This window comes from Ursus arctos, unplaced genomic scaffold (assembly GCF_023065955.2).
Source record: "Ursus arctos isolate Adak ecotype North America unplaced genomic scaffold, UrsArc2.0 scaffold_1, whole genome shotgun sequence".
Taxonomy (NCBI): domain Eukaryota; kingdom Metazoa; phylum Chordata; class Mammalia; order Carnivora; family Ursidae; genus Ursus; species Ursus arctos.
Genome location: NW_026622763.1, coordinates 101,828,305 through 101,842,273, shown reverse-complemented (window position 1 = coordinate 101,842,273; position 13,969 = coordinate 101,828,305). Strand labels below are relative to the sequence as shown.

The 13,969-nt window shown below is 46.3% G+C and overlaps 1 protein-coding gene across 11 annotated transcripts in view; it reads right to left on the bottom strand.

Annotated features, from left to right (window-relative positions):
* DIS3L2 (DIS3 like 3'-5' exoribonuclease 2) overlaps positions 1-13,969 on the bottom strand; it is a 344,026-nt gene that overhangs the window by 126,508 nt on the left and 203,549 nt on the right. For all 11 annotated transcript variants that reach the window (XR_008956850.1, XR_007188480.2, XR_007188478.2 and 8 more), the window contains exon 10: positions 8,748-8,827. Coding sequence is in view for 6 of the 11 variants with exons in the window: in XM_026491698.4 (XP_026347483.1) it covers positions 8,748-8,827 (80 nt within the window). In the remaining 5 variants the exon portion in view is untranslated. The remainder of the gene's footprint in view (positions 1-8,747; positions 8,828-13,969) is intronic.

Below are 13,969 nucleotides of genomic sequence, written 5' to 3'. Positions count from 1 at the left end.
ACAAACTTGGGGTAGATGCGTGCTGAAAAGAAAAAGCGTAAGGCAAAAAACAGAAAAAGAAACATGGAAAGTATACAACAGGTTGTCTAGATTGACTACGCCAAATACAGGGAACCATGCGTGATACTCTGGATATGGAGATATCCAAGGAATGCCCTGCCCTTGGGAAGCAGGTAGAAAGGGGAATTAAATCCGGAAACACTGATGTTTATGGCTGCATTAAAGACGTGAAGAAAATGTGCTAACAGGATAGGAATAATTCATTCTGCCAGGAAGAAAGAAAAGCTCCGCAGAGGTGTTATGTTGCTCTTGAAGTCTGGCAGGGAGGCCAGGCATTCTACATAGAGGGTAAAGGGCAAGTGCAGGCTCAGTGGCAGGGTAGAGCGCAGCGGTTACGCAGAGCCCACTGTGGCCAGCCACCCCTAGGGATGTGTGCGTGTGTGTGCATGTGTGTGTGTGCTGGGAGGTGGGGAAGGGGGGAAAGGAGACACTGGGGATTAATCTTGAAGAACTTTGATAACTAAGCTCTATCAAAAATAGTAAGGACCATATCCATAGGTACAAAGAGATTTTTAAGCAGAAAAACCATCTAATCTGGTTCTGTGTGTACATAACAGAAAAGATAAATGGTTTGCAAGGTGGAGGGTAGACAGGGAGGAGGGAAGGAAATTATTGGAAAGGCTACGACAAAAGTGTTGAGAAGAAGAGGAATCAAACGTGATTCCAGGATTCCTTAAAAAAAGAGACTTTGGTTGACTAGGTGGCAGGTGATGCCTTTATAAAAGAAGGGGTAAGAGAAGGAATGGGTTTGGAAGGGAAGCAAGGTCCCGGCAGCCTTGTCCTGGTGCCTGTCATGCTCTCCCTCCCAGCAAACCCCCAAATTTGGATCACTGCAAGTTCTCCCATACCCAGGAGGCTGAAGATTACTGAAGAAAGCCACCCCGACTTGGCAGTATTCTAATTCAGCATACCTGAGGAGTGTTGTATATCGCTCTGTGTGATGGGATTCTGGTCACCTCCCTCCCCTTCCCTTTTCTCTGTTTCCCCCACAATCCCCCCAAGCCCCTTCCCTGCCCCCTTGGCCCTCAGCAGGGGTTCCACTTCCTCTCCCAGTTAAAAGGGATCTTACCAGGTGTGAACACTCAGCAGCAGCAGTGCCTGGTCTGTCCTCTTGGTCTCGATGGAAGAGGCGTTCACCCTCCATGTCTTGGCCTCACTTTGCACTTACACTCTGAATCACTCTCACCTTCTTCTTCAAGGCCTTGGAAAACATTCAACCCCTCTCTTTTCTATATTTTCAATTTCTCCTTCTCCAAAGTCTCTTATCTCCCAATACAGAAACATGTTAAAATCCTTCCATCTTAAAAACAAAGAAAAGGCCTCCTCTGACCCTGCCCTCCCTGCCTCTGGTACCTTTCACAGCCAAGCTTCCCAAGGAAAGCAATCTCCATTCCCGTTTCCTGCTCTGTTCTCCACCACCTGCAGCCCGGCTTCCCCTCCTGGAAGCCAGTGACAGTAGTTTCACCAAGGTCACCAATGATACCCTGCTTGCCAAGCCCAAAGACTTGTACGGTTCCCCCCTGCATCCTTTATGATTCTCCGCCATTCAGCCTGCTCTACCTGCCTCCTCTCCCTTCTCTGTTTGGCCACCAATCTGCACAGCCTCGTGGGGGTGATATTCTGTTGGGCCTCTCTCCCAGGGCTCAGCCAGGCTTCCTCTCAGTCTGACTTCTCCTGGGCTGCCTCTCCCAGGCCCAAGCACTGAAGGCTTCCAGATTGCATCTGCAGCTCAACTCCTGTTCCTTGTCCCCTTGGTCTTTCTAGCTGGACATCTCCCAGGGACTGCAAATTCAACTGTACTGAGCTGACCTCACCGTCTCTCCCCTCAAAACCAGCTCCCCTCAATATCTCTTATTGAAGCACATTACGTTCCACCCAGTGCCCAAGCTAGACACTTAGTATCAAAAGTTTATTAACTCATTCACTTGCTTCTCAACAAACATCTGTATGTCTGCCAACCAGGTAACGCGGTGCTCTGGGCACTGAGGGCTCAACAGTGAACGAAACGATGTCCTCTCGTAAAGATTTCCATCCAGTGGGGCAGACCCACATAAGCGCCTTAAAGAAAATCGAGAAGGCAGAGGCATAGAGAAGACTGTGGGGACAGGGGTGGTCAGGAAGGGCCCCCCTGAGCTGATATCTGAGCAGAACCTAAGAGGCAGGGACCTGGAGAAGAGGGATCTGGACAGACAGAAGGGGAAGTGCAGAAATGCTGGCATGTCTGAGGGTCAACAAGGAGGGCTGCATGGCCAGAGGGGAGTAAACGAGAGAGGGACTGTGGGAGCAGTGCTGGAGAGGCAGACTTAGCGATGGGTCGTGGTAAGAACCTGGATTTTTATCCTTGGTGCGCCATGGGAACCTTGGAGGAAGTGCAGCAGGGGAACAGCCTGATGGGACGGGCATTTTGTAAGGACTGCCTTGACCTCAATATGTGAGAAGAAAAGGGCAGACGCAGGAGACCAGTTAAGAGGCTCCCACAGCTGCCTGGACACCAAGTCCTGCCCCGATTTCCTTTCCTGGCTAATGCCTCCCTCCAGTTCTGGCTCCTCAGCCTCTGCCGTGGTTGGGCACTTGCCACCTCTTACCTAGACCATTTTAATGCCACTGCTCTAATCCGGCATCCCCACTGCTGCCAGAGTGATCTCTCCAACCTGCAAGTTGGATCCTGACTCTCTCCTGCTTAAGACTCTTTGCTTACCATTGTACTCAGAATATAACTCCTTACTAGAGCCTGCAAGCCCCTTTCCCGACTACCTCACAGGCTCCTCCCATCCCAAGTTTCGGCCACACTATATTTTTGGTTCCTTTCAGTACCAAAGTCTTTGTACCTCGGGGTCTCCATTCCCTTAGCCTGAAATGTTCTTTCTCCCCATTCTGTATCTGGCTCACCCCTGTTTATTCTCAAGTCTAGGTTAAAATGTTATTGTCCATCTTAAATGTGGGACCAGCAGGTCCCACATTTAAACTTTGGGTCATTCTCAAATTTATGTATTTGATTTTATTTGATATTAACCTGGAGAGGACAGGAAGTTCATCAAGTGTCTCCCGCTCTTGTATATCTAGCACAGAGCATACAGCATGGTCCTCGATCACATTTCTTGAATGAACAGATGCTGTTGTTCTCCAAGTCAAAATGCTGCCTTCTCCATAAAATCTAAGCTTTCCAATGGGGCCTACCAAGGAATTCATGGTCTCCTCCCTGCTTTATCTACAACTACCACCCCACTTGAACCTCGCACTCCCGCTATTCTAAGCTGTGTAGTTTCCTCTAAAACACCATGCTTCTGTCACCCTGGGGCTTTGTATACACTCTTCCTTCTTCCTAGAAAACTTTTTCCCTCTTGAGTGCCTGTAAACACCAGCAAAGAATCACTGAGCACCTACTCTGGGCCTGGGCATCTGTGGCGGTGAATGGTGGGCAGACAGGTAGAAACAAGATTAGTAAATCAACCAACAGTACTTGATGAGTGGTGAGGAAAGAGATCAAGCAGGAGAGGAGGAGGGAAGGTGGCGGGGGCGGGGGGGAGGGATGAGAGGCAGAAAGGGGAGGGAGGGCCTTACTACCACTCAAATCTTGAGTCAGCCACTGGGCTCTCCTGGGCAACAGGGCTGCGGGCAAAGGGAAGGCGAGCACAAAGGGTGAAGAGCATGTGATGAGGGGGACTGGCGCGGAAGCTCTGCAGGCTCCCACGAAGACAGAGGCAGAAAAAGAAGGGTTAAAAAGAAAGCACCTGGAGAAAAGAAGTCCAAAAATTAGAACCAAGAGCAAGTAGGGCCCTCCGAGTCCAAGGAAGAAAGAGTTTCAGGAAGTAAGAGCAAAGAGCCAAAAGCTCCACAGATGTTGGGTGAACTGAGGTCAGGGACAACCTGTTTGTTGGACTTCCTGAAACTATGTGGCAAAGGGAATAAGGAACAAATGGGAAGTGAGAAAGGAGCAGCAGCAGGTTCAGACCACTCTTTCAAGGTATCCTCATGGACACAGGAAGGGGGAAGTTCCTGAGGGGGAGCAGGGCTGAGGAGAGGTTTTGTAGGATGAAGTAGACTAAAGTTTGCACACAGACAGGAGGAAGCCAGACCAGAGGGAAACATCAAGGGCCAGGGAGAGTGACTGGTCGGGGGAGATCCGTCCAGAGGGGAGAACAGAACCTAGAAGTAGGTTCTGACCTGGTGGCTGGGATTTGCCTGAATGTTCACTCACAAGCTCCAGGACTTCCATGCTCTCTTTTCCTTCCCAGAGGCAAATCCAGAGACATCCTGTCAGCAGTTTGCTCTCGAAAACTACTACCACCAGTTCTATCGGGCAGGTTCTCTGGTCTAAGCGTGTAACACAAAGGCACAGTCTCTCCAGCTCCTACCTCTACTGCCTCCAAAGGCATTAGTCATGATAAGAAGCTCTTAGCAGGTGACAAATATAGCCACACAGGGAAGTTACAGAGTTTAGGAATTCTATGAAATTCTTACAGGCTTTGCTCCTAGTCTCTCATTCCTATTCCCTTACTGGGACAGAGCTCCCTAGTCCCTCCTCCTTTGGGGAAAGGAAAGCCATGCAACCAGGAACGCAACAGAGGCAAATCAGGCAGGAAGACTGGCGCCCCCTACAGCAAAGCAGGTAACCTGCATTCCTGAGGTCCCTCAGACTGGATGATGTCTGTTTATCTGAGCATTTTCTACAATGGCTCCTGCTTTCTTTGAGTCAGATGGCCACTCTGTGGGGACGGGAAATAAGAGCAGGTGGCTGAATACAGGGAATTCCTTGGGTGGGAATTTCAGGGTTCAGAGATGAAAGCAGCAAAGAGAGAGACAGGCAAGACGGATGTGACTATGGGTATCCAGCCCAGGCAATTCCTACGGACTTCTGCAGCATTGTGGTTAAGGTGTAAAGTCCCCAGAAAGCCTCAAGGAGGAATGGGTTTGTTTGTTTATTATTCTTATTCACTCACTCATTCATTTTCCCCCAGTGGTTTCTGGTATATTCACAACATTGTGCAACTATCAATTATCGAATTCCAGAACATTTTCATCACCCCAAAAAGAACCCCCAAACCCATTAGCAGTCATTACCCATGCCCCCTTTTCCCCAGGGCCCAAATCCTTCATTTCTAAGGACTGGTTAGGATAATCCTGCCACATTCAAAGGCAGAGCACTCATTAGCGAATAAAACATTAGAGAAACTAGCTGTGAGAGAGGTGGTGAACATCAATTTCCTATAGGAACTGGTGGGGGCCTGGATCAGCTAAGCTGAGGAAAGGTCCCGTCTAACAATTTCCCCTCGAGACAAGCAAACCAGTAAGGCTTGTCTAACTGAAGAGAATGGGTTCCTATTACTCTGGACTTGGGTCAGCCCAGTAAGGGAGGCCCTGATGGCCATGGAGAAGTCTGGATACAGGCTGGCATGTACCTCGGACCTCATAAGGGCAGTGACTCCATGACACGGGCAACAGGCTACAGCACATGGAAGAACATACAGGAAGCTCAGCTGAGGGGTGGTGACGCAAAGGTGACAGCTGTTACTCAGTGCCTCGGGTGTGCTCACATGAGAGACAAGACTTGTTCTGGGGGCACTGACAGGTACACATGGGACCCACGAAAGGAAAACTGCAGCAAGACATCAGTATTTCAGACCATAACAGGAAAGGAGTTCCTAACAGCCATGCAATCTTCAGGCCGAATGGGCTGCCTGTAAGGTAGAGAGTTAAAATGCAATCTGGATATTCAACAAGCGGATGCTGTGGAGGTAATTTGAAAACCAGAGGGTGATGTGACAACTGTGGCACTCCACACTTGAGTGGTGAGGTCAACTGTGAGGTGTGTTACAAGTGATCTGTTATAGTAATAAAACACGGGAGTGGGTGATTTGTCGTCTTTAGATTCTGGGTTATCTTTATAACACCGCTCTTGTTCACTTGCGTTATTTAGCATTTCATGAGCAAAAATGGATTGCTCCACAGTCAAGTTAGCGGGCGGGGTAATGCCCATGGGAATGTTCCACTCAAGTGTATTTTTAAGCTCCTGGAGGCAGGGAATCAGCAGGCTAGATGACTGGTAGAATCCCTTCCAGAACTGAGATTCCTCGAGGGGAGGGGGCACCCCCTCCTCAGCCTGCTGACAGAATCCTGACATCCCGGAGAATGGGTATCATGGCCTTTCTGCAGAATTGATCTGCAGCTGTAAGGCTGAAGTCGCACACCTGCGGGAGATACTCGTCACAAGTCCCGAGGGTACACCTGAACTCTACAGGAGGGGACAGTAAGGACTAGGTAAGTCACATCTGCCTGAGTGTTTTATTTGCACAGAACAGTCATTCAGATGATTTCAATAGGGCCAAAGGAAAGTCTGACCTCTATATTTTCTTTAAATAAAAATGGTTATAGATGATGTAAATATGCCCAGAAAACATTATTTGCTTCTTGAAACATTAAACATTTTTTCCTCCAAGCAGAAATTGACATGCACTGGTAACTAACGGAACCTGAACTCAGCCAACCTCACCCCAATCCAAACTGGAATTGACTTTCACTTTTCATCCCCCTGGATAAATAGCCTTGGCAGAAACCCTTGTCACAAAGGCCAACTGTAGAAGTGCCACCATATAAACGCTGGACTGACCAACTCCGGCCTTTTCAGATTCTTCCCTGACTCCTTTTCCATGTCCTCCTTCTGCGGCTCTGCCAAATGACCAGATGTTCATGACTCCTCTGGAACGCAGGAATAACGACGCAGATGGAAGGTAGCTGATCACCTGGTGCAGTGCGCTACTGGGCAGCCCGTGATTTCTGGCACCTCATAATTTTTTTTTATTACAAAACTTTTTTTTCATTACAAAACTATTATTACCACATTATAAAAAGCTGGAAACCAGAGGAAAGAGAAAAATCACTTATGATCCCATCATCCTAATAAAATTGCTGTTTGCATTTTAGTGCATTGTCTACTTTCCTCCAGGGCTCTCTGTGTATACAATTACATGGACGACATATATTTAGCTTATTTGTCCCCACCTCCTCTGAAAAGGATGTGTGGCAGCTTAGATAAATGTGTGTCATCAGACAGTCAACTCCATGTAGACACAGGCTCTCCCAAACCAGCACGTCCTCTTGCCGCCCTGGCTTCTAACTCGTAAATTCCATCTCCCCATCATCCAGGTTGAAACTTTTGCTCCATCTTGGCCAGTGCAAAGATTCCTCTCTCTCAACCCCAACATCCATTTCCACAGATTCTTCTGTCATTACAGAGAGCCACATCTGCTCTCCCCACCCTCCTCAGTACCGCCACCACCTCCAGTCCAATTTATTACCTATTTCCCTAAATGATTACAATGCTTCTCTCCCTCTACTTCCTCTCCTTCTCCTTCATCTTGTACTGCTAAATTATTTTCCTTATTTTGACTGCTCTCCTTGAACAAGAGATTGAAAACAACTGGTTTTCAATTGTCTGATACAGAACATTCTTTGGTTGGAAATTTACAAACGTGTACAATTTGTCTCCAATCTGCTTTTCATGCTCTATCTTTTACTACTTCCCTGCCGGAAACGTCTGCTGGTAATCTGCTAGCCTAGACAGGAGACGTAGTGTGTAGTGTATAGAGTGAGTGGCGCAGGACATGTGCCTGCTCTCTGGGGTCCCTGCAAGAATACCATCCAGGCCAGCCGAGATGCGATAACAGGTGTTAGACCTTGCCTTCTGCCATTACCAGCTATAAAAGTGGACAAAATAAATGACACAAGGGTTTTCAAGCATTAGACTCCAAACAGAGCAGGGCTGTGAACCCAGAGAGAAGGAAAATACAGGAAGTGAGGTTCATTGTCACCTGGCTTCCTGCCTGGGAGCACTTTTCATACTGGGGATCGGGGGAGTGGAGCTCAGAGACAGCGCCATGCTCAAGCCTTCGCACTTAGCAAATATTGCTCAGAAGATGAAAAACTAACCCAGTATTTGCTTTTTTAAGTAGGCTGCTCACATTCTGGGTTTTGAAAATCTGTAATTGCTCCAAAATTTCTTGGGGAACTTTTCTCTCTTTATGTTTTAAGCTTCTTTCAGTTTTCTTTAGTTGAAAATACTGAGCAACCTTGCCTACAGTTTCAAGGAGGACTCCCACTAAAAGAAGATAAAAGCATTTTTAGGCAATGACTTTTCTGTCTCTCAGCCTCCTATCTACTAATCTCATTGCCTACTACAGTAGAGAAGAGACCACACGTGGAACCTAAGAGCCAAGGCCTAGAAGTAGTTCCTCTGACCTCACTGCTGCATCCGCTGAGGCCCGGAAAGGCCCCAGTGAGAGGACCTTTCTCATTCTCACCCTCATCAAAGTGACCACAGGAACATAATCTTTAAGTCCCACACTGTACAGGCTCTGGAACAAAGCAAACCCGACCCTGCACATTATGCTGCCTGGAGAGTACATGGCAGCCAGGCTGACCAGGAAGGCATGCAGACGGCCTGCTACCCAGAAAGGTCTAGAAATTTCCATCCTAGAGGCGCCTGGGTAGCTCAGTCCTTAAGCGTCTGCCTTCAGCTCAGGGCATGATCCTAGAGTCCTGGGATCGAGCCCCACATCAGGCTCCTCTGCTGGGAGCCTGCTTCTTCCTCTCCCACTCCCCCTGCCTGTGTTCCCTCCCTCGCTGGCTGTCTCTATCTCTGTCAAATGAATAAATAAAATCTTTAAAAAAAAATGAAATTTCCATCCTACCATCAGCAAGCGGCTTGCAGGAGAGGGCATCATCGAGGTCACGGGCAGTTGATGGGTCAATGGTGAAGATACAGTCTTTCCTAGGAAAGATTGAAGATATGATTAGCAATGCCACAAATACCAGAGCCTTTACCTCACTGGACTAGAGTTTTAAAGAACAGTTACTTTGCAAATGTGCAAATGGTAGGCAAAGGGAAGAGTAACTTCTGTCATGGCTCTCTGAGAAGGCAATCTTTAGTCAACTGTGAGATGGGAGAGACAAATGGGGGAAGCTACCAAGACTCCATAGTACCTCTCAGGGTCTTCCTCTTTCTGTGAACTGGCACCTACTTCTCCTTGAGCCTGAGCCAGAAGAAGTGTGAGCGGGTACAGTGAGGTGGCTGCCATGGACAAGGCTTCCCAGAAGGAGTTTTCTGACATGAAGAGGAAGTGCCTTTGGTAAATTACTCTCCAAGGTCAGTTCTTGCTTTTGCCTCCCTCTTCCTCAGTGGCTAATGGGAACCTGTCCTTCAAGGATCTATGAGAGGATGACTTAGTATGCCTTCTCTTATCTTGCCAAAGTGGGAGTTTGCCAAAGAATAAGTCACCTGACTTGTTGTGACAAAGGGGATAGGACCCAAGAATAAGTTAAAAAAAAAAAAAAAACTTTGCGCCAGACAGTTAGCCATAATACAACTATACTTGGAAATGGACCTAATCAGGTTGTTTCCATGGAATAATTGTATATTTCACCCAAGCTCACAGAATTAGTATGCCCTCTCCCCACTTATCTTCACATGATACCCCTATGCATACCTCATTCTTAATCTGTGAAGCGCTGGGACATTCTCGTTTTGCTTTAGAGCTTCCCAAATAACATGCCCTACCCAGCCACCAGTCCAACCACATAAATACCTGCGGTTTGGGCAGTCTGTCCACAATTCTCCACACCTCCTGCCTTCCCTCCCCAGGCACTGGCCTGGGGCTGGGGAGCTCGGCACAAGCACCTGCCCTCCCCACACACAGGCTCTCTAGCTAGTGCCCTCTGCTGCCTCTGGACTTTTCCCAAGTTCTTCCTCCATGTCCTCCAGTACGAGCAGAGCCATTGCTGCCATACCCCAGTCTCTCCAGATGCATCAGCACTGAAGATGGGAAGCATCCTGGTACCCGCCACAATAAGACTGGCTTGGTTCATACAAACTTCTTCCTTGGGTAGCTCTTCTGCTTAAAGTGTCCCCAAAGCCCTCAGAGCCTGCCAACCTGGCTCTGGTGCTGGCTTGCAAAGCTCTTGGGGCTTTCTTTCTCTGTCCCCTTACTCCTGATAATCCTCAGCAGTCCACTCTTGACACCTCACGGTGATCAGCTCACCCCTGCAGTAGCTCGATTCTAGGACAGTACCGTTTCTAAGATCAACAATCATCAATTCAACAATAGCTTTTTAGGGAAACAAAAACCCTTACCACATTAAACATATACGTTGATTTTAATGTATTTCAGGATTTGAGAAATGTCAAAATGTTAAAAAGAGAGACAGACTCTTAAATGGTAAATGAATATACAGATAACCAAACTGTGGTGTATCTACACAAGGGAATACTAATTAGCAACTACAAGGAACTAATTGCTCCTACATGTGACAACTTGAAATCTCAAAGTTTCTATGCTAAGTTAAAAACACCATTCTCATAAGCTTGTATAATGTATATAATTCCATTTCTATGGCCTTCTCAAAAAGACGAAATGATATGACAGCAGATCAGTGGTTGCCAGGGGCTGAGGGTGCCTGTTCTGGGAGAACAGAGCTTTCCTGTATCTTGATTATCATGGTGGTTACATGTCTTAAAATTCATGTAACTGTAAAACAAGGTCAACTTTACTGTTTATTAATTTAAAATTTAAAAAATTTTTAAAAGATTTTATTTATTTATTTGACAGAGATAGAGACAGCCAGCGAGAGAGGGAATACAAGCAGGGGGAGTGGGAGCGGAAGAAGCAGGCTCATAGCGGAGAAGCCTGATGTGGGGCTCAATCCCAGAATGCCAGGATCATGCCCTGAGCCGAAGGCAGACGCTTAACCGCTGTGCCACCCAGGTACCCCTAAAATTAAAATTTTTAAACAGATTTTATTTATTTTAGAGACAGAGAGAGAATATGTAAGCAGGGAGAGGGACAAAGAGGCAGAGGGGCACAGGGGGAGGGAGAGGGAAAGGGAGAGAATCCCAAGCAGACTCTACTCTGAGTGTGGAGCCTGAGGTGGGGCTCAATCTCATGACCCCAAGATCATGATCTGAGCCGAAACTGGGAGTTGGACATTTAACCTATGGAGCCATCCAGGTGATGCTAAAAATAAAAAATTTTAAAAATGACTTTTGAATCAAGGAAAGTAAAAAAATATGTGTTCATTGTTAATAGAGTTGATGAATAGGTGCTGGAATTACTAATATTTTCGTTTATGCTTGTCCATATTTTTTAATTTTCACTATAATTATTACTTTCATAAATGGAAAAAATTAGCACTGTAGTAATCTCCCCCAAACAAAAAATAATTGTCCATCACATACACAGTATTGCTTACAAAGACATTTAGCAACCTTACAGACTCGTACTGCAGAATACAGTCAATAGCTCTAAAGTGAGGAGTCGTGTAAAACTATCAACTCACTGGTACACGAAGAGAAGAGGGTGGGGAAAGGTGGGTGCCCCTCAGGTGGGGGACACAAGAGCATTTAGAGTGTAGTCCTAGGAAGAGTGGCTTTTCAGGACATCCAATCTTCTCACTCAACAGTTGAAGAAGAGGTGCTCACAGTGGGGGAAACATAAATGTGGAGGTGTCGGGATATAAAGAGATAATTTCTGTTCCATCATATAAAAGAAGATGTAATTATGGCACAGTGCCAGATGAAAAGAGAAACACCAGATGTCCCCTGCAACATAAGCTCCCGAAGGTTGTGTTGCAGTGCTATGAACAGAGGCTGACCTCCCAAGTGTTTGTTGAATGAATGCACGCACGCTGACAGGAAGAGAAAGGAAGTGAAATAATCCTGACACCAAAGTAATGGGCTCTGAATTGGTAAGGATCTTGAATTTGATTCACAAGGCAAGGAAGGAATTGACCGCTTGTTTCTTTTTGTAGCCTCCATAAAAGCTAGCAAAATGCTTTATATATATATACTGAGTACTCAATAAATACCTGTTGAACTGAAAGTAAAATGTCAGACTTGGAGAGGGGGATGTTTTGATGTCCTTCCTTAGTGACATCATAAGAAGCTGAAAGAATGTCCCTCTAGTCAAAAATCAAAAAGAACACTATTAGCTTGTTGGGGGCCACAATCGACTGGTTTACTTAGATTGTTGTAAAGGAAGTTATGTTTTCTTAAAATTAAATGTTTCTGGGTGCTTTGACTTTCATTTCAACGAATGAATGAAGAATGCCCACTAAAACATTTCGGTGTCCAACTGGTACAGACATATGTGACAGAGTAAAACTTAAGGACTTCAGCTTTAATTTGTAAATTTCTTTAAGAGGACCCCGTTTCTGAGAAAAATCTTAGACTAGCCTGAACACTCAAACCAACTCTCTACTACTTTTTTTTTTTAATCTGCTCGTAAACCAGAAACATAAAAGCCTAAATTAAAACAACTCTGAGGAACCGTAATCAGGAATGCCTGCTGGAAAGACATACCATCCAGACATTATCCTTGATCATGGGACAGCGAACTATAGCCACAGACCTAAAAGGGCCTGCCACCTGTTTTTGAACAACCCGGGGGGTAAGAATGGTTTTGCATTTCGAAATGGTTGGGAAAAAAACAAAAGAAGAATATCATTTCAAGACATGGGAAAATTATATGAAATTCAAATTTCAGTATCCATAAATGAACATAGCCATGCTTTTTGGATACGATGGCAGAGCTGAGTAGTTATGACAGAGACTGTCTACTTAACATTATCTAACTGGCCTTTAACAGAAAGTTTGCTGACCCCTGTTTTAGATCAATGATCCCCAATGCACCAAGTTTTTTTTTAAAGGTCTGATAATTAATCAGTTTGGGAAATGCTGGGCCAATTTCTTAATTGAGGAACTTCTTAGAGCCTTCGATGCAATGTGGCTGTGCAATTCTTGCCATACCTATTTGATCTGGGCTGTGTGTGTGTGTGTGTGTGTGTGTGTGCGTGTCAGAGCATCTCCCAGAGTGATGAGCTGGACCCTGCACAGGCCTCCAGTGGAATCCTTATCCCAGATGGAGCCTTGCCACCACCTCTATCCCAAGGGTCATAGCAAGAAGTCAACAGAATGGCTATGCTGTCTGCGGCAGGGAAGCTGATGAGGGCTTTGTCCACCCACTTACTCAGGGCCCCGTTTAAGAGTGCTTCTGGGGGAAGTTTATACAGGGCAAGGACCCACTCCCACCCTCTTGAGTTAATGGTTTGTTTGTATCTTTTACGCTTCCCTCTTGGCTTTGGCTTCTAGGAACTTAAAAAACCCTTGTAACTTGCCTCAAAAGGATCTTACTTGTTTGAACTCTGTGAACTCACCTTTATGCTGGCTGTGACTAATTATCCCACTTATATATTCCTTTTCCCTTGTATCCTAATTGAAAAAAAATTAATTGCATCATATGCATACCTGCTAGCTACCTTAAATACCTTTTTTTTTTTTAAAGCAGGGTATAAGTATGTACACGCATAGATTAAAGGGTTACAACATTTCAGAATCACGTTGAAGGGGATGCTGGAAGAAAAGAAGACCTTCAGTATGGGCTACTAAAAGAACTAACTGCTAGACAGAGTAAAACTTGGAGAACTCCCAACTAGTATTTGTGCTGTAGCAGTGCCCTCCAAACTCGCTCGCTCACTATGGAAAATTGGGAGAAGCAAGGGAACAGTGAGTGACCCTGACAAACCCCAGTCCTCAGTGCTGAGAGCCAGTGATTTAATCTGTTGTCATCGCCACAATTACGAACCGGCCACGATGTGGTGCATGAGGGCTCCTTCTGGTTGCAGGCCACGGCGGCCAGGAGCTGCTGGCCTCAGCACTTGGGAGCCCAGCCCCACGGGGGTGGCGCAACGCGCAGCTGTTACACACTGTTAACATGCTGGGGATTTTACTGGCTCCTTTTCTGGAAGGCTTTGGTCTCACAACCTGCAGGGAGCAGCCTGGCCTGCCAGCTTTTAGAACCTGTGAGACCAAATATTTAAAGAGTTCCGCAACAATGGTTAGAAAGAAGCTAACCCTGACCCA